This window comes from Diabrotica virgifera, chromosome 2, assembly GCF_917563875.1.
Source record: "Diabrotica virgifera virgifera chromosome 2, PGI_DIABVI_V3a".
In the NCBI taxonomy this organism is placed as follows: Eukaryota; Metazoa; Arthropoda; class Insecta; order Coleoptera; family Chrysomelidae; genus Diabrotica; species Diabrotica virgifera.
The window spans coordinates 32,600,761-32,626,082 of NC_065444.1; the positions used below are offsets into that span (position 1 = coordinate 32,600,761).

The 25,322-nt window shown below is 33.8% G+C and overlaps 1 protein-coding gene and 1 long non-coding RNA gene across 8 annotated transcripts in view; both read left to right on the plus strand.

Annotated features, from left to right (window-relative positions):
* Positions 1-25,322, plus strand: part of LOC114327271 (caskin-1) — a 475,220-nt gene that overhangs the window by 335,963 nt on the left and 113,935 nt on the right. For 3 of the 7 annotated variants that reach the window (XM_028275821.2, XM_028275822.2, XM_028275819.2), the window contains exon 3: positions 11,530-11,550. The exons of the other annotated variants lie outside the window; for them this stretch is intronic. In XM_028275821.2, coding sequence (XP_028131622.1) covers positions 11,530-11,550 — 21 coding nt within the window. The remainder of the gene's footprint in view (positions 1-11,529; positions 11,551-25,322) is intronic. 7 annotated transcript variants of the gene reach the window in all.
* Positions 367-6,228, plus strand: LOC126880030 (uncharacterized). The gene is made up of 2 exons (XR_007696375.1): positions 367-748; positions 6,164-6,228. It is a non-coding gene; the product is annotated as an uncharacterized LOC126880030 (long non-coding RNA).

The window sequence follows — 25,322 nt, forward strand, 5'->3', positions numbered from 1 at the left end:
TTCTCGAAAAAATACAAAGAGGCAAAAAAGTTTTAAGAATATTGAATTTAACTAATGGTACCACAATAATAATTTAATTGAGACGTAAACAAAAGTTTGGGGGGGTTTAAGGGAACAAAACCCCCATAAAATGTTTATGGGGTGCACAAATCTCACTATAATTATTTTTTAAGATGTTCCTGCTATAAGAATGCCACATGTCCATTTTTAATAAAAAATCTCTAATAGTTTTCGATATATTCGAAAAAATCGATTTTCATTTTGTAACTTCAAAGGGCTGTAACTTTTTTTTGTGTGCATATTTGTACTAAGGTAAGTTAGGTTCATTCGAACTATTTTTGGTCCCAGAATATGTGATTTAATTTATGACCTATATTTTTGTTACACCCTGTATAGAGGAGAATTTTAATTCTCGTCCAGTTTTCCTCCATAGTTTTATATATTTGACATCTTTTTCTTACCAATAGTAACTGTTTGCTTATTCGTCCTTGTAACCCGTTTTAATCTCAGTCTTATGTTTCCTACCAAAACATTGTTATGTTATGACTGACTGTACTGAATTTATATAGCTTTTATTATACACATGAAATCTATCTGGATATGAACCACTTCGATCTCCAGGTGTAACGGTAACGATTGACTTCTGTATGAGCTTTCGTAACGTTCGGTTGTGTGACAGTTCAGTGTGGAAGTGATAATTCAAAAAAAACGCAGGCGGCAAAAACAAAATAGGAACTATATAATAGAGGTAACTAACAAATTTCCTATCTGTTGAATTCCTAAATTTCCTGTACTTTCTTTGAATAAAATAAATTATACATTATCTAGTTAGGTAAAAAAGAGACAGCTTTGCATTACACGGTTAATTATGGGGGATACTACCGGGGGGGCTAACCCCCCCGGTGATGAGGAGATGTTAGATAATATAGAAAACACTGAAAATAATAGTAGTTTAAATAATACACCATTACTTGATAGCAATGCTAATTCAATCACTAATAATAACAATGAAATAAAAAAGGGAAAAAAACATTTCTATTATCAGTACACTGATACCGGTCCCTTTGAGGTATTTATGGAGTCAAAAGGCGATAACGTCGGTAATTATAGTTTTTTGAAATTAGCAAAATACATAAATGACAAAAAAATCGAGAATGTACTTAAACTTAGCAAAAAAGGAAAAAACCGAATTAGCGTTGCTTTCAAGAAATGGGAGGATGCTAATAAATTTGTTTTAAATGACGTGGTCAGAAATGATGGATATGAATTGTTTATTCCGGCAAATAACGTAACATGTAGGGGAGTCGTTAATAATGTAGATACTAGTATATCGGATGCAGATCTAATCAAATTTTCGGGATTGGCTTCGGCCAACATTAAAGTACTAGAAATAAGACGATTTAAACGGAAGTCTAAATATGACACGGAGAAATATATTGATACAGAAACGGTCGCATTTACCTTTTCGGGAAAAGTAATCCCGAAGGAAGTGAATATATATGGGATCCCTTTTAGGGTAAAACCATACATGATACCAGTGGTTCAATGTTATCGGTGTTTTCTTTTTGGACACACAAAAAATCTTTGTAGAGGGGGAGAAAAATGCAAAAACTGCGCGGAAAAAATACATGAAGGGGATTGTTCGATGAAATGTTTACATTGTAATAGCAGCTTTCATATAAGTACCTATGAGGAGTGTCCAGAGTATGTGAGACAGCGGAATATTAAGGCTGTCATGTCTCTGGACAATCTTTCATACTACGAGGCATGCGAGAGATTTCCTTATGTTTCTACTAGAAAATCGCAAGAGAATAATATATTCAGAATGAGCCAGGAGGAATTCCCAACATTACATAAAACTCAAACAAATAATTTAGAGACAATTCCCATCAATATGCGATGGATAGAAAATGTAAAGAGTAACCCTGAACACCTGTTTAGTAGAAAAATTGAGAATAACTCAAACAAAAATAAAAGAAAGGCTAATGAAACAAATAAGACATACAATAAAGAAGTACACAATCAATATTTATTATCTCCAAATGGGAGAAGCGAAGAGAGAGCTCGTGCAGTAAACAATGAGACTCCTGGATGTTCCCGTACAGAGCAACTAGAGAGGGACACAGAAAAAACACTGAATGCGATATTAAAAAAACTAGATTGGAAACATAAGGAACATATAATCAATTACTTGAACCAGCTATTTATACATGAAAGCTCATCGAACCAAAAGTTGCTAGATTTAGATGGATATCAAGAATCCACTTATTATCCAATGGAACATAAAAAGTTTAAGCAGTAACTATAACAGTCTGAAATATTTCATAAGCGAACATAGACCCAAATTAATTCTATTAAATGAAACTTGGCTAAAAAATAATCATCACTTCTATCTAAGAGGATATGAAATACATAGGTTGGATCGAGGGGATGGTTATGGTGGCCTAGCTACTGTGGTTCATAATAGTCTGGATCACAAAATAGTATATAGGTATAATAATAATGTTAGTAAAATTCAAATTTTAGCAATAAAAATAATAGATTGGGACATTACAGTTATTAACATTTATATCCATCCTAGGGCAAAAATAAATTTAAATAGTTGGGTTGGACGCATAAATAAAATCAGGGGAAATAAAATTTTAATGGGGGATATGAATGCACATAATGCACTTTGGGGAAGTCAAGTGTCTGTTAATGTTAATGGAAGAATAATTGCTGAATCCTTAGAGGATTTGGATCTAGTTTGCTGCAATGATGGGAGACCCACGCGGATTACCCTACCTGGACAGAATGCCTCAGCGGTAGACCTAACACTAATTTCCTCGGAAATTGCAAATATATGCCAATGGGATGTGTTAGAGGATTCTGGAGGCAGTGATCATTTTCCAACTTCTTGCAAAATCGCAATTGTAAATGAAAATATAGTAACACAAAAAAGTCATAAAAGAAATACAAAGAATGTCAATTGGGAGAATTATGCTTCAAAAATGGAAGACTTGATGAAGAATGGGTGTGAAGACTATAATTCATTTACACAAATTATGGAAATGGTGAGTGATGAGGAAATACCTCTCTTGAAAACAGAAAAATCTATAAGAAAAAAGAAAAGCCCTCCCTGGTGGGATAAGGAATGCTCTAATTTAATAAAAACAAGAAAAGAAAAAATTAAAAAATATAAGGAAGAAGCAAGCAATGAAAATTATATTGAAATCAAAAAAATATTTGCATACAGTAAAAAAATATTTAAAACAAAAAAAAGAAATAGCTTCAAAAGCTTTTGCAATGGATTGACAAGGGACACTCCTCTATCTGAAATATGGCGAACAGTTAAGCTATTCTCCACATATCAAAATGCTGTAATCCCTGCTAAACTTCCCAACAAAAACATAGCTCAGAACATATTAAATAATTTGGCAATTGACATAACAGATCCTGAGTTCACGGTTACCCTAACTAACGAGGATGTGGAGGACATTTCAAGGCAAGAAATAATAAGTGTCATAAATAAAAAGGATAAGGCTACTGGCTTAGATCTTGTAACATATAGCATGATAAACAGACTTCCCCTGGTGGCGCTAGATGCATTGTCAAAAATATTTAATCAAATAGTTAAAAGAAACACAGGTTTTCCACAAGAATGGAAAAACACCCTTGTCATTCCCTTTTTAAAACCCAATAGAGACCCTTTATGTGAGGATAATTACAGAAACATAGCTCTAGAGTCATGTGTAGGCAAAATTTTGCAAAATATAATTAAATTAAGAATAGAACAAATAACGGAAAAAAAATCGATACTAAGCCCTAAGCAGTTAGGTTTCAGAAGAAACAAAGGGTGCAACGATAACTTAGCTTTAACAATTAATTATATTAGAACTGGATTTAGTAAAAATTTAAATACAATTGGAATTTTTTTGGATATCAGTAGGGCATATGATACAGTCAATATATATTTGCTATATAAATACTTATTAAAGTATGACATCCCAATAACTTATGCAAACTTGATCTTGCAATTTTTGCTCAACAGAAATATCTACGTTAAAGACAAATCAAATAATATATTAGGCCCAATGCAAGCATCCACTGGATTGCCTCAAGGGTCTCCACTCAGTCCAATATTATTTAATCTCTATACTAGATCCCTACATGATTTAATAAACCATGAGATGGAGTGTTTTCAATATGCAGATGATTTTGTAATTCTGGTGCAAGGATCTGATATATACAAGCTAATTAATTCCTTAAATACCCATATAATAAATTTACAGGAGTGGTTTGAGAAACACAACTTTAAAATTTCAGCACACAAATCAAAAGCAATAATATTTAGAAAAAGAAGTCAGGCTTATAACTTCCCACATTTGATATATCAAAATATGGAAATTCCATGGAAAAATGAAATAAAGTATCTGGGATTTCATTTACAGTGCAATTTGAATATGACAATTCAAATTAACGACATGATAACTAAAGCAAACAAAGGAATAAATGTCATGAGAGCAATTTGTGGTACAAAATGGGGAGCTGACCCGAACATTCTTTTGAGTTTATACAAAGGAATAGTTAGATCTCATTTAGATTACGCAGCCAATCTTTTAAACCCCTGCAGTAAAAGTTTGATGATGAGGTTGGAACAAGTACAGAATGTTGCCTTGAGAATCGTAACGGGTTGTCTACGTTCTACACCCATCTTAATATTGCAAGCCGAATGTTCAGTAACAACGTTACAAGTTAGAAGGGAGATACTAGCACATAAATATATACTCAAACAAATGCCGGAAAAAAACAATATCATAGTAAAGAGTCTAAATAAGCTAAACGAAGCAATAAATGCAAACAATAGATTCTGGAGGAACAAGGTCATACCAGATTACTCACTAGCATATACAAATATACTCAAAAAAACAAAAAACATAATTAGATATAAAATCAATCCTATATATGAGGTAGAAAGAAAAACTCTTCTATACCCCATTACAATTAAAAGTCTAGAATTTGAAAAATATGAAATTGAATCGAACGAAAGGTTCATAGCTAAATATGGTGGAATATATAATAATCATACCCACGTATATACAGATGGATCAATAGACCCACAAACAAATCAATCGGGATTTGGAATTTACATCCCAAGCATCAATTATAAATATTCGTCACGACTCCATAACTACACACAAATCTGCACAACTGAAATAATAGCGGTATACAAAGCCATGTCGGTATGTATTGAAAAGGAAATCATGAAAGCAGTGATCTTTGTAGATTCAAAAAGTGCCTTATCCAAAATATCTAGTCACAAATGGGACCAAATGGATTATGTAACTATAATGACCAAAAAACTACTGGTAGATGCAAATAATATGGGATTTTTAATAGGATTAGAATGGGTACCGGGACATCAGGGGATTAAAGGCAACGAGGTGGCAGATAGCTTGGCCAATATTGGGAGAGAATTAAGAGTACCATATGATGTAAAAAACATCAGCACAGATATCTTTTGTGTTACAAAAAAGAACATCTTGACTCAATTTTACAATAACTGGTATTCCCAAATTAAAGGTAAATATCCGGACTATTATGGACTGCAGGATAGTTTCCCTATAAAACCTTGGTATAACAAATGTGGATATTTGGGTAGGAACAATATTACTAACCTTAATCGTTTACGAAGTGGACATTGCAAAACTCCTTGTTATCTCCACAAAATAGGCAAAACGGAAACACCGATATGCGAATGCGGTACTATGGGAACATTGGTACACATCATCTTTGAGTGCCCCATAAATAAACATAAAGATATGGATTTGTATCTAGAACTAATAAAAGCTGGAATAGACAGTCCAATATCTTTACAGAGCATTTTATATAAACCCTCGAATAAAGTTATTAAGATAATCAATAAATTTATCAAATTTTTTCAAGTAGATCTATAGAATTTTCAAAAAATAATAATAATAACAATAACAATAAATAAATACTTCAGAAAATACAGGGAATCTCCTAAAATGTCAAAAATTATATTGGTATCCTTAAAATCCTTAATTCTAACCGAAGGTAGCCAGCCCTAAACCTATGTGAAAATGTTTGGAAGCTACCCCCAAACGAGAAAAGTCTTAAGTTAACCTTAAATGTTGTAACACTTTTCCCCCTCTATCTACAGAAAAACAAGAAGAAGGACAAGGACCACATAGGACCAAAAAAAAAAAAATAGATCTGAAGTTGACAGGACACCTGGTTGTGCATTGCCTTGAGCAAGACGCGCATAACCAATAACATGTACTGGGTAAATGATTAAAAAAAAATCGAAACCCAAAAAAAAGGAAGAAGAAGAAGAAGAACGGTAACGATTTAGAATTTGAAAATTATGTTTGTTGTTATTAGTTGCTTTTCTACACAAAAATTTCTTCTTCTTCATAATATTGCCTCAGAAGCTCAAATCACGAGCTGAGACTCTATTAGATTAAGTATATTCAAATGGGAAATAAGCCACAATTTTACCTAAAAATAATCTATTAGATTAGATTAGAAACTAGGAAAGCTTTTGGCCTGACACACTGAGTCCTTTACAGAACCATTAAAGACCGGGCCTTTGTCACTTAACTGCCCTCATTCAGCCATATCTTCTTAATGAGACTCCACAGCCTTGATAGGGGTTTTTTCATATAGACTGGGGCTTCTAGTTATCCCTCTGAGTTCTAGATACCGCAGCCTGGTGACGGCTTCATACTGACATAAGACGTGCAGCGCGGTTTCCTCTTCTTCTCTTCCGTAGAATCCATACGACTCAAATGCTTAACGTTTCGATTGTGGGTCAATAAGTCTTTCGAGTGTGGATCAATATGGAGGCTGTGAATTTGGTTGAATATCACTTAATTTTTCTATAGCTTGTCTTTGTCCTGGTGTATTTCTCCACCATTCTAGAGACTTATCTTGCACCCATTTATCAATGCCTGCTATTTTTTAAGTGTTCGCAACTCCAAAGCAAGGCTCCGGGCCAATTACTGGCTCTCAAGTGTCTTCTCGAGCCAATTTATCAGCCTTCTCGTTGCCTCGGTATGCGGTAGCCTGATGACTTGCAATCCAGGCTAGTCTCAATAGGGGGACTCCATACTCATGAGAATGGTGCGACAGTTGGCACCGAGGGAATAAAAAAATACTCAAAAGGACACCCTTCAAGTAATATATACCTTCAAGTAATAGTATAGGAGAACGTTATAGGAGGGAATAACGTTAGGACGTTAGTTTTAGAAAATCGTAAATAATATTAAAGATAAATTGCAAATTGATCCATATTGCAGTAAGGGAGCGTTCAAGTATTACGTAACGCGATTTTTGAAGATTTTTGCCCCCCCCCCCCCCACGTAACGCACTGTAATGGGTGTTTAACTGTTACTTAACGCAATTATTGAAGATTTTTGATCCCCCCAACCTGCGTTACGTAATACTTGAACGGACCCTAATTAAAAATGCCGATAAGGAAATTTTACGAAAAAAATACAATCCGACAAGTGAGTGCTGGCGGGTTGCGCGTACAACAAATTGAAAAGTGGAAGGGATTGCTCATTTTTGTTGCTGTCGGCTAGAAGTTCACATCATAGTGAATAATATCTCCATACGTAATTTTCAGATCCCAACTAAATTTTTGATACGGCAACCATGCATTAGTGACACCCGCGATTAAGGTCAGCCGCCAGCTCTCGTTTGTCGGATTGTACTCTCCAAAACAAATTGTAGAGATATTAATAATAGTAAAAACATATCGATATTCTAAGTATATATTCAAAACGAAAAATCATCGAGCACGTAGACGTGATGGAACATTAACAAATTTCATTTAAATACTATTTTATATTTTGATGTTTTGGAATATTTGTTTAATTTTTTATGTCATACATACATATTGATACCATGTTATACAAATAGTGATAAGCTTTATCTAATAAAATTGTGTTCTAATATAAGCATATCATCAGCAGTTTGTTTTGATAAACTGGATATTGATACTTAAATATACATACATATTACTTTTATCGCTGTTTTACATCTTTACATCAAGTTTAAACATCCATTTATAATCTCTCTAGACCAGGGCCAAAGTCTTTGAAAATAGTGAAAAGTGAAAAAGAAAAAGTCAACACAACTCACAAATATATCCGTTCAAATGGCAAGATGTATATTGGATGAACATGTGCTAATAAGGCTGAAGTCTCTCTCTTGTCGTTTCCCCATTACTGAGGATCGTGATTTCTTCCAATATTCCTAACAATGTTTCTCCATTGGTCTCTATCTTTAGCTGCTCTAAGAGCTTCGCAGAATGAGTTTCCAGCTGAATGCTTTATTTGGTCAGACCATCTAGTTGGTGATCGTCCTCTTGATCTTCTCCCCGGAACGTTTCCAGAAACAATTAATCTCTCCAAACTGTCGTCACCTCTGCGAACCACGTGACCAAAGAATTGCAGTATTCGTTGCAGACATATTGTGGACAGCCTTTTTTTAATATTGAGTTGGTTTAGAATGGAAACGTTTGTCCTATGAGCTGTACAAGGTATGCGCAGCATTCTTCTCCAGCACCACATCTCAAAGGCATCAATTTTTTGGCGCTCGCATGCGCGAAGAGTCCAAGTCTCTGCTCCGTATAGAAATATTGAGAATACAAGGGCATTCACCAGTCTCATCTTGATATTTTGAGAAAGAGATCTGTCTTTCCAAACTTTAGTTAGGCGACTCATCGAATTTTTTGCCATACCAATACGTCTCCCAACTTCTGCTTCACAGTTACCATCGTTAGTTATACTAGACCCGAGATAGACAAAGGTGTTTACTATCTGGTATTCCTGTAACATGTTAGTCAGTTGAATAGTGACAAATCTGTCGACCACCATTATTTTTGTCTTAACTTTATTGATTTTCAGACCAACTTTATTGCTTTCGTACTCAACTCTTCGCAGAAGATCAAACATTTCTTGCTCATTTGCTGCTATAAGTGTAGTGTCATCAGCAAATCTTAAATTGGATATTTTCCTACCAGCTACTGTTACTCCACGGCCCATCCTTCTAAAACCATCCTCATGATATTATGTTCACCATAAATGTTAAATAAGTCAGGTGACAACACGCAGGCTGAAGTACATGCCGCGAAAAACAAAAATGAATCAGCTCAGAGTCATATTAAGACTTCCTTACTGGCCATGTGCCAGTTAATGGACACCTGCATACAATGAGACTGTCTCATGAAGACTTGAGCTGCAGGCTCTGTAGCAGAGATCCTTCAACAGTCAACCGTGTCTTGCATGAGTGCGATGCATTAGATCGCAGGTGGCAAACACTTTTTGGAAACAACGAGGTGACTCCAAATAGATAGTAAATATGATACTCATCTACTGGACCTATATAAGCTGGTGGGTTCCAGAATCCTGGAAGTGGGTATCATAAAGGAATAGAAGATATACAATAAGCCAATTGAAGTACGACCGGTTTATAGCACATTGCATCCAGGAGAAAAAACCTTCCAAGACATATAAATGAGGATTCGGTATTGATAGATTGAAAGTTGTTGAACAACACAAAAAAGAGTTTATTTCGAAATTTGATAGTTTTTGTGAAGCCCAGGACCTCCCAAAACACGTTTGGTGCATTTCATCATAATTCCTTTTAACGTGAATAACGTGGCACGATTTTGTCGTTTTTTTGCAAGGCTAGCGACTAAAGAGAATGGCTCTTACGTCCTCATTTAATTTTAACATTGTAAATATAAAATACCCTCCAAAAATTTCGCTGTATTACATAGCAATATAAATTGCCGAAATAAATTATACCTTCTAATGATTTGTACCTGTTAGATCATTAAATTTTAGTTAATATTATACAATTTATACAGTGACTTGAAAAATTTGCAAATTTTGCTAATTTAAAAGTATGTTGCTCAGCGTTTGCTAGAAGAATTTTACGTTGTGCTAATAGTAGCATGACGAAATAAGATAATATATCCGCATGGACAGAAGAAGGCCAAGGTTACTAGTAATAATTCAAATTAAATTTTTGTGTTATTAGTGAGTATTTATGAGCCATTCTTATATTAATAATCTATTGTCTTTGTGAATGTGATAAATTGGTTTTTGTGTTACTTACAACAATGTTGAACTTGAAACGTAAAGCGTTAATGTAGAAAACTACATTAAATAAACACATAATTTTTGTTTTACATAGTACGAATGTCACGCAGTACATTATATACTATTATACAATATAGATCCCCAGTAACTTCTTTTCATTGGACTGGACCGTGTTCAATCCGTAATCCGTTATTTTTAGCCCTCTTGTGAACTCTTCCTGTGATGCTGAACTCACGACTATCTCTTTGTCATCACACAGAGACCTCCCATTGCTCTTCATCTGAAGAGAGATGGGTTGGATGCCCAACTTTATTCTAACACGAAAATAACAGGACCTCTCCAATAATTTCACCATATCTTGTACTCCCAGATCTTCCCTTATATCCGATCTTCCTATTTTATGGTTAACGGATACCTACTCATTTCATTGTAAATATTTTGTTTTGTCTCTTTGCTATTATTCCTTCTATTGTTGATGTTTTGGCTCTGGATCCTGTAGTCTACTTGAATATAGGTCTTACAATAATTATTTTATGGATTCTGATCTGGCTCTTTGGACTTAAGATTTAATTTTTACATATTATGATATCGATCATTTATACGCTGACTCTTCGTAGCTTTATCGCTTGTATTCCTATGTCTTCGATGAAGCTTTTGACTATATTATGGCATTATTTAATTTTTACATATTATGATATCGATCATTTATACGCTGACTCTTCGTAGCTTTATCGCTTGTATTCCTATGTCTTCGATGAAGCTTTTGACTATATTATGGCATTTTCCTGTGTCTTTGACTTAATTCTGTTAGTCCCATTGTATTAAATATTAAACCTTGCTGTATTGTATGTTGTTGCCTGATGTTGTTAACTAGAGCTGATGACGTTCTTGAAGAGGAAGATAAAAAGTTTGGATTATTTTGAGGTATGGTTTTTATGGGGTTGGATTCCATATTATATTGATGTATTTTATCGTTAGGTTCATGAGATTTAGATAATGATGTGGTTTGAGTTAAATCACATCAATTGGAAGAGGTTTCGTTTGTAGTATGAGTGCATGCTCATTCTTGGTGACCAATATTTTGGCATTTGGAGCAATGAGAATATATAGCCGGTAAAATGTATTATCATGGGTTATGTTGAAAGAGTTAGGAATGGATATATTTTCCAAAGGTGTAATGAACGATTCCCTTCTAAAAGTCAAAACATGGGTATATTTGCTTTAAAGCATACCTCTACCAAGAGGAAAAGTCATTTTGGAAACAGTTTGAATACCGAATTTTTGTAGTTCTGGTTAATTTATTTCGTTCGGGATTGTAGAGCATGCATTAGATATTGTAATTCTCTCTAATTTTTAATATACTATTTACTATTATTATATTTTAAGTTTTATTTAAATATTTTTTTTGTTTTAGGTAAGTTTTATTCCCGGCATTGTAAGTATAAGTAATTTTACTAGTCAAATATTCTTAGCAAAATCTATTCAATATACAGGGTGTAACAAAAATGCAGGTCATAAATTAAATCACATATTCTGGGACCAAAAATAGTTCGATTGAGCCTAACTTACCTTAGTGCAAATGTACACATAAAAAAAGTTATAGCCCTTTGAAGTTACAAAATGAAAATCGATTTTTTCCAATATGTCGAAAACTATTAGAGAGTTTTTATTGAAAAAAATGGACATGTGGCCTTCTTATGGTACGGACTTCTCAAAAAAATAATATCAGTGAAATTTGTACACCCCATAAAAATTTTGTGGGGGTTTTGTTCCCTTAACCCCCCCACCCAAACTTTTGTGTACGTTCTAATTAAATTATTACTGCAGTACCATTAAACACAATGTTTTTAAAACTTTTTTGTCTCTTAGTATTTTTTCGATTAACCAGTTTTTATGGAGATGCGGCTTCTATTTTAATATATTTACATAAAAATTGTGTGGGGGTTTTGTTCCCTTTTAACGCCCCAAATATTTATGTATGTTCCAATTAAATTATTACTGTGGTACCATTAGATAAACACAATGTTTTTAAAACTTTTTTGCCTCCTAGTATTTTTTCGATAAACTATTTTTTATCGAGATATGGATATGTTTCGAATACACCTAAAAAATGTAAATTCACAATACATTTTCATATTATTACCAGGTCTCTATATATAATCTTCTTACCATGTAAAAATTTGTGTTGGATTTTACAAATGTTCAAAATATCTCAATAAAAACTGCCTTATCGAAAAATTACAAAGAGACAAAAAAGTTTTAAAAACATTTTGTTTAACTAATGGTATTACCACAATAATAATTTAAATGGAACGTACACAAATATTTGGGGGGTTTAAGGGAACAAAACCCCCATAAAATTTTTATGGAGTGCACAAATTTCACTTTGTATGCATAAGGATATGTCAATAAATAGTTTTATAGTACCGGGCACACATAGTTCTTAAAGTTTTAAATAAAGAATAAATTATTTAAAAAAAAAATAATACTTTAAAATAATTTGACATATCAGTGTGATACTTGGCAGAAAGTGTAGGCACTGTACACCCTACTAAATTATGTTAAATAATCGTTTCTGGCTACTACCAGAGGCGTACGACAGGGGAAAGTGAATGGTTGACCCTTCCCAAATTCTACGCCACTGATGAAACTACTATTTTAGCATAATTTTTAGATTATCCAATACTTTATGCAAATAATATACTCTTCATTCGTAACGATAAAGTCATTAGTTTTCGAGATATTTGAAGTTGAAATGTAGAAAATGAAAAGGCACACTTATTTAAATTAATGTATTATGCTCCTTCGTTTTAGCTTCAAATATCTCGAAAAATAATGGCTTAATCGTTACGAATGAAGAGTATGTTTTTTACAAAGAAAGTATTGGAGAATCAAAAAATTGCACTAAAATAGCAATTACGCCAGTGGCGTGGCATGTGGGAAGGGTCAACCATTCACGTCCCCCCGTCGTACGCCTCTGGTAGCAGCCAGAAACGTTTGTTTAACATAATTTAGTAGATTGTACAATACCAGCACCACTTACCAAATTTCGTGTTGTTGTTCCATGCCTGTCAGGAAATATTCAAAAATAAATAAAATAAAAGTTTAACTTTGACACCCTGTATTTCGGTTAGTATCAACTTTCGTATTAAGGTAAGTTAGCTTAAATCGACCTATTTTAACCTCAGGAATCTAATGTTAAGCTATGGCCCATTCCTTACCAAACACCCTGTATATAACATCGATTAAAAAAGATTCGATGCGTTGTAGGTTTGCTTGAGAAATAATAAATAAACACTTAAATTAATAATTTTTCAATTAATACTTAAAATCACAATTATTTTAAGCTGTTTTCAAATAATGCTCATTAAATGTTACTCTTTCTTATATAAAGATTTCATTATGTAGTCATACTTGTAATTGTGTACTTACTACTTTCGTGATATGTACGGTATCATCATGTGTGTTTAATGGCTATGGTAAGTGAAGAAAATGGTAGTCATAACGACACTTCTTGGAAGCGATTATTAATTTACAGCACTTCCCAGATCACTCAATCGTAAAGCCTTGCATAACACCTCGAAAATTTATTAAGTGGGAGTAAACAAAGAAACAGTTTTTGTTATAAAATAGCAGTTGACATCGTCATAATTCTAACGAAATTAAAGCAGTTCTACCGGTTTAGTATTTCCTGTAAGTGGAATTTCATGCTAGATTATTATTAGTTAGAATAAAATCTAATTTTATTTTGTAACAAAAAAACATTGCATCTAAAACAGCGACGAAGTTTTAAAACCATAGGCGTAACCAGGATAATCCTAAGGGGGGAGGGGTTACAACTACTGGAAGGTCTCCGAGTGGTATGATGTTAAGCGTATAGAGCTCAAAGTATATCCCAATGGGGGGCGGGTTATAACCCCCAAACCCCCCCGGTTACGCCTATGTTTAAAACGACGCTATGTGATGAACTGGCCTTACGCTGTAACAATAAAACAGCCAATTGTTCTGCATTCGACTAGCTATGTCTCTAGCCTACGTCTTTTATTAATTGCGAACTCAAAAATGAGTTTGGACGGGACAAATAAAACATTAAATAATCATCTTTATTGTACATTAAAAATCAAATTTTAATATTAATAAGAAAAACAAAGCAAATCCTAAAGGTGAACAAAAATGTAAATGATATGCATTGTTTCATGTAGTTGGCTGGATAGCTTGTTGATGGTCTCAGCTGTTGGTTGAAATGTGGCTGAATCTAGATGCTTGCTGTGTTGAATAAGTGTAAAAACTGACCAATTTTAAGCAACTTTTGTTCTATAGAGATTTTTCACTATGTCAATGCTTTTCGATATTTGCGAGTGAATATGTTCATTCTTCAACAAAAAAACACGTTTTTAGACGGTTTTTCGCAAATAACTCAAAAAGTAAGTATTTTATAAGTAAATATTCTTAGCAAAAATATAGCTTATAAGAAAGTGAAAAAAATGGTGTAACCGTGAAGTCTACAGACACAAAGGAAGCAGAGTTGTAGCTAATGAAAAGTAGAAAAATGTAGCATAAAAAAAACGAAAAAAATTGTGTATTCGTGAAGTCTATAGACCCAGCAAATGCCAAGTTGTGTCATGAAAAATACGTTCTTATTCGTCAAATTCCAATTCGAATATATCAACGTGAAATAATCAAAAAATTAAGCACTTTTTGGGAAAAACTCATGAAAACTTTTTTAAAAAAAGTTTTTTTTTAGTTTCTATCATCAAAAGTAAGCAAGTTTCGCTCAAAATAGAGTTGGTCCCTTTTTCTTGGTAAAAAAAATGTGAAAATCGCCCCCTAATTAGCACCCCAAAAGGATACCTCTTCACAAGTTACTTTACTTATGTATTGTTTATATGACCTGTAAGTTTCACTGGTTCAAAGTGCTTATTTTTGAAAGGGCTGTAGTTGAAAGGACTTGAACAAGTCACTAATCGCGAGTGTATGCAAATTTTGAACAGCCATATCTTAATCAATTTTTGTCTTACCTACAGAAAAACAAAAAATTTCAAAATACTCAGAAAAGCAAAATTTATATTTTTTTACCCTTTGAGATTTTTGGTATCACTACTAATTTTTGTAAGTTATTTTCAAAAAAAGGGTTTTTTTCAAAATAAAAAAAATACTTTAAAACCAATTTTTTTCGAAAATAAGTAACCGATAAGGTATTTTTATATAAACAACACATAAGTAAAGTAACTTGTGAAGCGGTAACGATTAACTTTATTTGGGATGCCCATTAGGAGGTGATTTTCACGGTAAAGGAACCAACTTTATTTTGAGGGTAACTTGTTTACTTTTGTTGCTAGAAACTTTTTTAAAAACAAAAATAAAGCATTTTTAACACTTTAAAAAAGGTGTTATGAGTTTTCCTGTAAAAATGCTTCATTTGTTGGGTATTTCACGTTGAAATATTCGATTTGGAATTTGTAGAATAAGAACCTACTTTTCATGAGCTATAACTCTGCTTCTACTGGATCTACAGACTTCGTACATACGCCATTTTTCACATTTGTATAAGCTATATTTTTGCTAAGAATATTTTTTTCGATAAAATACTTATTTTTTGAGTTATTTGAGAGAAACCGCTAAAAAGTGTTTTTTTATGGAAAATGAACATATTCACTCGAAAATAACTCGAAAAGTATTGACTTCGTGAAAAAACTCTATAGAACAAAAGTTGCTTAGTATTAAGTCAGTTTATCCACTTCCAGACTTATTTGGAACGCATATTTCACCCCCGACAAGGGGTGGTACTCACACTCACTCCCAGGGTAAAAACACACATCGGCACAATATCACTTTTTTCTTCGACATGTTAGCTATGTGTTGCCAAATTTCATGTCGAATCCAAACCGTTCTTTAAAATTTGGAGCAAAAATTGTGAGTAAATAATCTACTAACGGAATTTAATTAAAACCGTAGCTTAATATTAGGACAACGTTAGCCTAAGAAAAGCTTATAAAAACGAGTATAAATAATAAACGCACAGCAAAAATGGTTAATTTACTTTAACTCCAAGCAGCATAACTAACCAAAATGACAGGAAGTTGTAATTATCTCTAAAAAAATGGAAAAACCTCTTCCATTAGTGCTCAGGGCTATTTAAGATATGCATACAAGAATAAAGTAAATTACGATGTAGTTGCTATCAAGGGCGGACCGTAAAAGTCGAATCGATTTTAGTAATTTCCATGTACATAATATATTAGCTACAGTTTTGCCGAGTACCTACATATTGTTATTTTATTTACTTTTATACCTAAAAAATGTCAAACTATTGTAAAGATGTAATATGTACTAAAAAGTCAGCCTTTTTTCCAACGGTTTTTTTAATAACAACTTTGATAAAACTTTGAAATTTTTTTAGTATATTGGTATTATGCAAATAAATTGGTATTGCGCAAAATCAGAATTAAAACACATAGGTATATGTGATAACAAAACAGCAGAATACATCACCAAGATAAAAGTCGAAAGCTTACAGGATGACTCCATACGATACCTATTCAAAAAAAGGATAACACAAAGAAGTAGACACATATACTAGCCCAGTAAATGAACGGGAAATGCGGCGATAACGTGTAATTTTCAGGGGCAACTCCGAATTGCATGAAAATTTGGATTTAGGTTCTACTTACCCTCCACTTCAAAGTTGAAATTGTGCCGTTGGTTGCTTTTACTTGGGGGGTGACAGTCACCCCTTCTGGGGGGGTGAAAAAAAAACGTTCAAGATAAGACCGGAAATGGATAAATTGATTGATTTTAAGCAACTTTTGTTCTATAGAGTTTTTGACTTACTTTTCGAGTTATTTGCCATTGAAAATGTTGATTTTTCGACAAAAAACTACGTTTTCAGACGGTTTTTCGCAAATAACTCAAAAAGTAAGTATTTTATCGAAAAAAATATTCTTAGCAAAAGTTTAGCTTTTCGGGAAAATCCCATTTAAACTTTTTTAAAGTGTTTATAAAAAGCTTTATTTTAATTGTTAACAAAAGTTTTAGCATTAAAAATAAGCGAGTTACGCTCAAAATAAAGTTGGTCCTCTTTTTTTTGTAAAAAATCATGAAAATCTCCCCGTGTTTAGCTCCCCAAATGAAATTAATCGCTACCGCTTTACAAACAATTTACTTACCTATCTATTTTTTATATGATCTGTCAGTCTCATCGGTTTAAACTGTTTATTTTTGAAAGGGTTATAGTTGAAAAAGCTTGAATGGGTCACTAATCACGAGTGTATACAAATTTTGAACAGCCATATCTTAACCAATTTTTGTCTTACTGAGAAACATAATGAAACTAGCATATTTTATAATAGCAAAACCTATATTTTTTACTTTTTCATATTTTTCTTATCACTAATACTTTTTAAGTTATTTTGAAAAATGGAAATTTTTCAAAAATTTTTAGATGATAGAGTAAGATGCACAATTGGACTGCCGGAGTGGCATCTCTCTCGCACTCAGCATTTACGGCCGGCTACCACGTGCATGGCGCTCAATATTATTACTTAAAAATAACAGCTTAGTAATAAAATAATGACAAAAATTTCTTCGGGATCTTGTAGGGGGGGCATTAAACTTTGATTTAGTCACTTTCTGACTTTCATAATAATAACTTTTAACCGAGTTATTAAGCCTTAAAAATCGCCATTTTTCGTTTTTTCAATTTTAAATTGCTTATAACTCGAAAACGATCAACTTTAGAGAAAAATTATAAGAGACCTTTTTTATCCAGAATGGTCCAAAAAACCTACAAAAAAATCCGTGTCCGGGCCAAAAATATTGATTTTTGCAATTTGATTAAAAAAAATTGTTAAAAAAAATTTGGCCCACTTTTCACGTGGGCGACTTCTTGAACCTTATTCTGGGATGTCTCACGAATGTAATTTGCAAAAAAATCTCATGGGAATATTTTTAGATTAGATTTTAAGATTAGTTCACAATTTTAACATAAGAACAAAATAGTTGAATATGGCAATTTCATATCAGATAACTAAAACAATAGTAATTAGTAAAGAACCAATCAAATGTAAAATAGAAATTGATAGTATCAGTATTGAACAAGTAATAATGGAGGAAAAATTTTGAGAGAAATATCGCCATTTCACGTTGCTTTGATTCCCGTCCTTAGTTCCTCTTTCTATTACATATTTATTTTCTATTTCTCTTGGCGTGCTACTCTACGTTCCATGGGATCCCATCTTTAAGCTCCGGTTTTAATTAAATTCCGTAACTGTGACGAAACCTGCAGGGTTCAAAATTATAAAAGTTCTAAAAATATAAATCCGAAACGTTGAAGCAATAAAAGATTATGAAACGTATAATAAACGTAAAGTCACAAAGTTTGTCTTTAATACAATGGCTCTAAGTAAGGATCAGTTTACATTAAAAAGACAATTTATGTTTGTAAATTGCGTTTAATTTAGTTAAGTTCTTTGATGTTACAGTTAGCTGAAGCAGAATTTTTTGGTGACAGGATATTTCTCATTTTCTTAATACTCCTTGCGTGATGTTTTAAATCAAGCAGTAAAAAACGTCGCGGTCGTACTGAACTTGCGTTTGCATGTTACGTTCCTTACTTTTATGAATTATTACCTTTTGTATCGAAGGATTGATTCGGGATTACAAAGAGGGCAGGATATTTTTAGATTTAATGTTTTATTAAAAAATTATAAAGCGAGACCGGGTGCGGTAGTTGAAAGGAACCTACCGTATCGATCTAAAAAATATATTATGCTGTGTGATTTGGTTAATGTATGATAGACCAAGACTAATCTGTAAAAAAACGTCTATTTTTGGATGTGAGAGGTGGCATTCGGATTTTTGCAGATAAAGTTAGGTGATACCTTTAGTGATAATAATTCACTTATGGTCCTTCTCAAATATGCCCGGAACATTAATAAAAAAATTAAAATATTTAAGAATTTCGAAAAACATTGATTTTTTTCTGCTTTCTTAGCTTACAACTTTCAAACGATTCGTTTTGGAACAAAGTCGTAGAGAAATAAAATGAAGATAATTGAATTTTGTATGATATACGACTGGTCATACATGTCTTAAGGTATTACCTTTTCTGCAATATAGCAATAAATACAAAATAAGGGGGCAAAATACGTCTGTTTGTTATTCAATGTTTCTTAACCACTTTCGCTTAGAAAATTCTTTTAACTTACTTAAACGGTCTACCAAATTTCATTAAAATCGACCTAATACAATTTGCATAATAAATACGCAATCTAAATGTTTTTAAAAAAGTTCTAATTTTTTAAAATCTTTCGGAACAAAAAGTAGACCATTTAGAAGTTGGCTAATTTTTTTACATATAAAGAGGTGCTCTATCTATCTAATACACTTTACAGAATTAAAATCGGAATTTTTAAGGGGCCTCAGCAATGTTTTAAAATTATAAACAATTTTTTGGCTTATAAACAAATAGCTTTGTTTATTAATAAAAAAATTAATTTTTAGCAATGCAAATAATTAAAACCGGTATACTTTGACTTAAACTTTCAAATGCTGTCAGCAGAATTGCTATTTTATTTTTTAATCAAAAGTTACTCGCTTTCAAAAATTGCAATTTTTCGATTTTTTGAAAGTTCCACCGCGTTTATCTAGAAAACTATGCATCCTACGAAAAAACTTGTAAGAACATTTTTTGCTTAGAATTACCCAAGAAATACAAAAAAAATGTTTTATTTTGCGAAAAATCGATGTTATGTAATTCCTCAAGTTCCTTGTTTATAACAATCTGATCGACATCCGGATCAACTGTTACCCAAAAAATTCGTGTTCTACGGGTCAAAATACATAAAAAAACTTGGGTAAGCCCATCTAAATAAAGGAGCCCGTAGCACCCCCTCCTGGCCACAGTTCTAATTTGTTTATAAGCCAAAAAATTGTTTATAAGTTTAAAACATTGCTGAGGCTGCTTAAATAATCCGATTTCAATTCTGTAAAGTGCATTAGATAGGTGGAGTGCTTCTTTATATATAAAAAAATGGACAAATCCTTGTATGTTCCAGTTTTTGTTGTGCATGATTTTAAAACATTTTAATTTTAAAAAAAGTTTAGATTGCAAAATTATTATGGAAAATCTAGTGTAGTAAAAGGGAATTAGGAAGGTTCCAAGTGTAACCTAAGTAATGGAAAAACATTGAATAAGGACAGGCTTGTTTTACCCCCTTATTTTATATTTGTTGCTATTTTGCAGCAAGAGTGATAAATTAAGACATTTTTAACCAATCGTATCTGATAGAAAATTTAATTATCTTTGTTTTATTCCTGTACGACTTTGTTCCAAAATGAATCGTTTTAAAGTTATAAGCAAAGAAAGTAAAAAAAAAACGAAATTTTTTTGAAATTTTTAAATATTTTATTTTTTTTATTAATTTTCCGGGCATATTTGAGAAGGAGCATAAGTCAATTATTATTAACGAAGTTATCACCTAACTTTATCCGCAAAAATCCGAATGCCACCTCTCACATCCATCTAAAAACAGATCCTTTCTGGTCTATAAATGGAATAGACGATCTAGGTTCATATTGGATTTATTATCTGATATGTCATATCTTCAAAGATTTTGCTAAATCTATAAACCTGCTGCTTCAAGTTTTCGTAGTTTTGGCACTTTCTCAGCAGACAATTCTTCGTTTTGAGGTATAAGCGTATCACACGCCTGTTAACTAGGTACAATTCGGGAGGGTCAAAATATGGAAAAGTCACATTCCTAACCTAACGCGAAAATATAACAAACAATTTTCGAAGAATATTAAGAGTGGAAGGTTCTTCACTAAGAATGTACTACTTCAAACTCATTAAAATTAAAACTGAAATGAAAACTCAGAGCAGGGGGTACTAAGGTACATATTTAAAGTAAGAAGGACGACTTGATTGACAGGACTATTCCCAGTGTACGCCAAGACTATACACGGGATCTAAAAACACCTATCCTCCCAGCAAGTCAACTGGCGGGGTTTGGCAATCATTGCCCTAGTCTTTCTTCGTGCCTTGTGTCTGCAATAGGGAGTTGTTTGGTTTGCATTTGTTACACGAGTGGAACTAGTATTATGTAATATGGAGATCTTCTAGAAGAATAGTGATATTGTTACTCGGGGGTTTGTGGGGTTACTGAAGATGAATATGCCATCAGAAACGACCACCGGAGCACCTGGTGCCCAGGTTCATTGCTAAGTTGCGCTATCTGAAGTTTCGAGGGTTTTCGGCACTAAATTGATGCAAATAAATAATTCGGGGGTTTTTGGGGTCGCTGAACAAGAATACGCCATCAGAACTGACACCCGGTGCCCAAAAAACTTCCAAACTCCTGAAGATAACATGCTTTAGCAGTGACCTTAGGCACCAGGTGGTCCGGGGGTCGGATCTGATGGAGTATTCGTATTCAGCGACCCAAAAAACCGCCTAGTAATCTATTTGCGTGCATTCAAGGCCGAAAACCTTCAAAACTCCGAAGATGGCGTATCGTAGCAGTGACCGTGAGCACCAGTTGCTTCGTAGGTCAGTTCTGACGGCGTATTCGTGTTCCGTAACCCCTAAAACTCCCCCCTTTAATCTATTTGCATCAATTTAGTGCCGAAGACGCTCGAAACTGCAGAAGATGACGTGACGTCAGACACCAGGTGTTCGGGTTGTCGGTTCTGATGGCGTATTCGTTTTCAGCAACCCCAATAACCGCCTAGTAATCTATTTGCATCAACTAAATGCCGAAAATCTTAGAAACTACAGAAGATGACGTGCCTTAGCAGTGACACTGTGCCCCAGGTGCTCCGAGTATCGGTTCTGATGGCGTATTCGTGTTCAGCTACTCTAAGAACCTCCAAGTAATCTGTTTGTATCAATTTAGTGCCGATAACTCTCGAACCTTTCGAACTCCGAAAAGAGATGGAGAAAGTACTTTGACAGCTTATTAAATGAAGAATTTGACAGAGAGCCTGTAGAGTCAACGAAGACAGTAGCAGCAATGGTCACTAAAATAACAAACGAGGAAGTGGCTCAAGCGCTTCAAAAAATAAAGAAAGGAAAAGCGGTAGGACCAGATGATATTCCTGGGGAAGTATGGAGATGGAGAGCATTGGGAGAGGCAGGAACAAGGTAGCTAGCAGGTCTATTGAATAAAATTATGGAAGTTGGACAAATGCCAGACGAATGGAGAAGCAGTATACTGGTACCTGTTTACAAAAACAAGGGAGATATACAACAATGTACAAACTACAGAGCTATAAAACTGCTTAGCCACACCATGAAAATATGGGAAAGAGTAATTGATAGACGGATACGTGAAGAGTCCATGGTGCTTAATGTATGCTGATGATGTCGTGTTAGTAGGAAATAGTGAAACAGACTAGAACAAAAACTGGAATAGTGGAGGCAAGCCCTGGAGGAAAAAGGTTTAAAACTTAGTAGGACAAAAACAGAGTATTTGGAATGTTCATTTAAAGATGGAGTTACTACAGATAAAATGGTATCTTTGGATGGTGAACTAATTGTAAAAAGCAATAGTTTTAAGTACCTGGGATCGGTATTACAGAGTAATGGAGAAATAGATGGAGATGCATGCAGTAGAATTAGAGCTTGATGGATGAAGTGGAAAGAAGCGAGTGGTGTGTTGTGTGACAGAAAAATTCCAATGAAGCTGAAGGGAAAATTCTATAAAACAGCCATAAGACCGGCTATGATGTACGGAACTGAATGTTGGGCAGTGAAGAAGAACGAGGAACAACGAATGCATGTGGCGCAAATGAGAATGATTAGATGGATGGGTGGAGTGACAAAGAAGGATAAAATTAGAAATGAGTATATTAGGGGAAGTCTATTTGTGGCACCAATTGATGCCAAAATGAGAGAGCATAGGTTAAGATGGTTTGGTCATGTACAACGTCGAGACGTTAATCACCCAATACGAAGAATAGCTGAAGTGCAGATTCCTGGAAGGAGTAGGAGAGGAAGACCAAAGAAGACCTGGGGAGAGACGATAAGGCAGGACATGTTGGTAAAGGGGATTGACATTGATATGACCCAAGATAGAATTGTGTGGAGAAGTGCAATTAGGGAAGCCGACCCCGCATAGGGATAAGGCAAAGAGAATGAACCCTCGAACCTCCAGATGACGTTCCTTAGCAGTGACCCTGGGCACCAGATGCGCCGGAGGTCTCTTCTGATTGCGTAGTCGTCTTCAGCTACCCCAAAAAACCCCACAGTAACAAACTCTGGCACATACTATGCTTATTTTGACATGTTTATACACTTTTGGATGCAGTTTATGCACTTTAAAATGCAATTATGCATTTTAACCCAATTCACTAGAGTAGACTTTCTTTCTGACATCATCCTCAACATCATGCAAAAGGTGTAAGTCTCTAGGTGCTGTATTTAAAAATCGATATATGTATTCCTATGTTTTTAGTGCTAAATGCCCTGATCTATTAAAAGAAAAAGTAAAAACATTTACAGAAGAAAAATAAAAACACAGCGATTGCAGTAAGTAAAGTGTCTCCATATATCTACTTCTAACATCAGACAAAATCCCATTTAAAATTTAAATGCTACTTATCGTCTCAATTAAATTTATATTCTGTAATAAAAACACCAACATCACATTAAAATACTATCTTGGTACTTATTTAACTTTGTTGTGGGCTAAGCCAACCTTAAAGATCGACCTACCTGTATCCTTGGTCAATTATTCTTATTATGCCTATTTCTCCATTATACAAATGATACTGAATAAATAATTTAATACGATAAAAACGATTTAAGTGAGTGACAGTTACACAAGAATTAAAAAAATCCCGTATGACAGGTTCTGTCGACTTAATTAATATGTTTTCGTATTTGCTTGTACAACGGTCAGTGCATTTTTATGCACGAGAAATAAGTCAATCTAAGCCGAGTTTAATCGTGGACAAAAATTTATGGTCGTTTCAAAGAACAGGAGATGACAGTTTTGATTAACAATTTACTAAAACGATTTATGTTGGGACTTATTATTGGTAACGATTTATATTTTTTAAATTAACAGAATATATTTACAAGAAAGTGTTATAGGTGGAAAAATGCTTGAGCATGCATTAGATCGATTGGACGAAACCTTGCATCCGGTTCGAGGCATGAAAATGTGAAAATTCGGTTGAAATTTCTTTCATTGTTTTCTGAACAGAAAAATATAAAAGAATAATAAAAGTGGCTGAAATGGAGGGACACATATGATTCATATCAGGACACAATTACTGTCATCGAAGGGAAACAACTTCTCTGGTACGGACACGTACAGAGAATGAACGAGAACATAAATTACCTAAATAAGCACTCAATTGGAACATCGAAAAAAAGGGGGACGCTAGACGGCCAAAAGAACTCGGACCGAGTGAATTCCTAAAGCCATGAATGTGAGGAACTTGAGGACGGATAATATAGGAAGATTGAAGAAGGTGATGGATATGGACAGAGAGAGTAACAAATCAAGATGTTTTGCTGAAGATGGGGAAAGCATATGTGAAGTCATAAAAACCACACAAACGAGAAAACTGGAATATCTAGGCCACATAATGAGAGGGGAAAAGTACTCCCTGCTAAAGCTCATAAATCCAAGGAAAAATCTCGGGAAACAAAAGTGTGGGACGTACGAGGATTTCCTGGTTTCGAAATTTAAGGGAATGGTATAAGTTCAGTTCAATACAATTGTTCAGAGCTGCAGCCAATAAAGTTAAGATTGCTGTGATGGTAGCCAACCTCCGATAGGAAACGGAACTACAAGAAGGAGAAGGTGAAGTCTAGATATCGCACTGTCTATTAACCGATTGTATATATACAGTGCCAATATATGCTTGTTTTATAGATCCTAAAAGGCTTTTGATCGGGTCCAACACGTAAAACGTGGTAACGTATAACTGGATGCTCCAGTATAACTGCTAAAGAGATTGGCCTGGATAATCGTGATTTAAGTTAATTACCAAATTGTACTGGAACCAGACTGCTCAAATAAAACTTCATGACCAATTACTTGAAGGGGTTAGAATTAGATGAGGTGTTCATTAGCATACTACTTCGCTGTTATTTAACGTTTACAGCAACAAAGTAATAGAAAATGTACACTCTACAACTGCGAAGAAGTTCTGACGATAAATGGTACAAAAAAGAACTACTTAAGGTTGTAATTT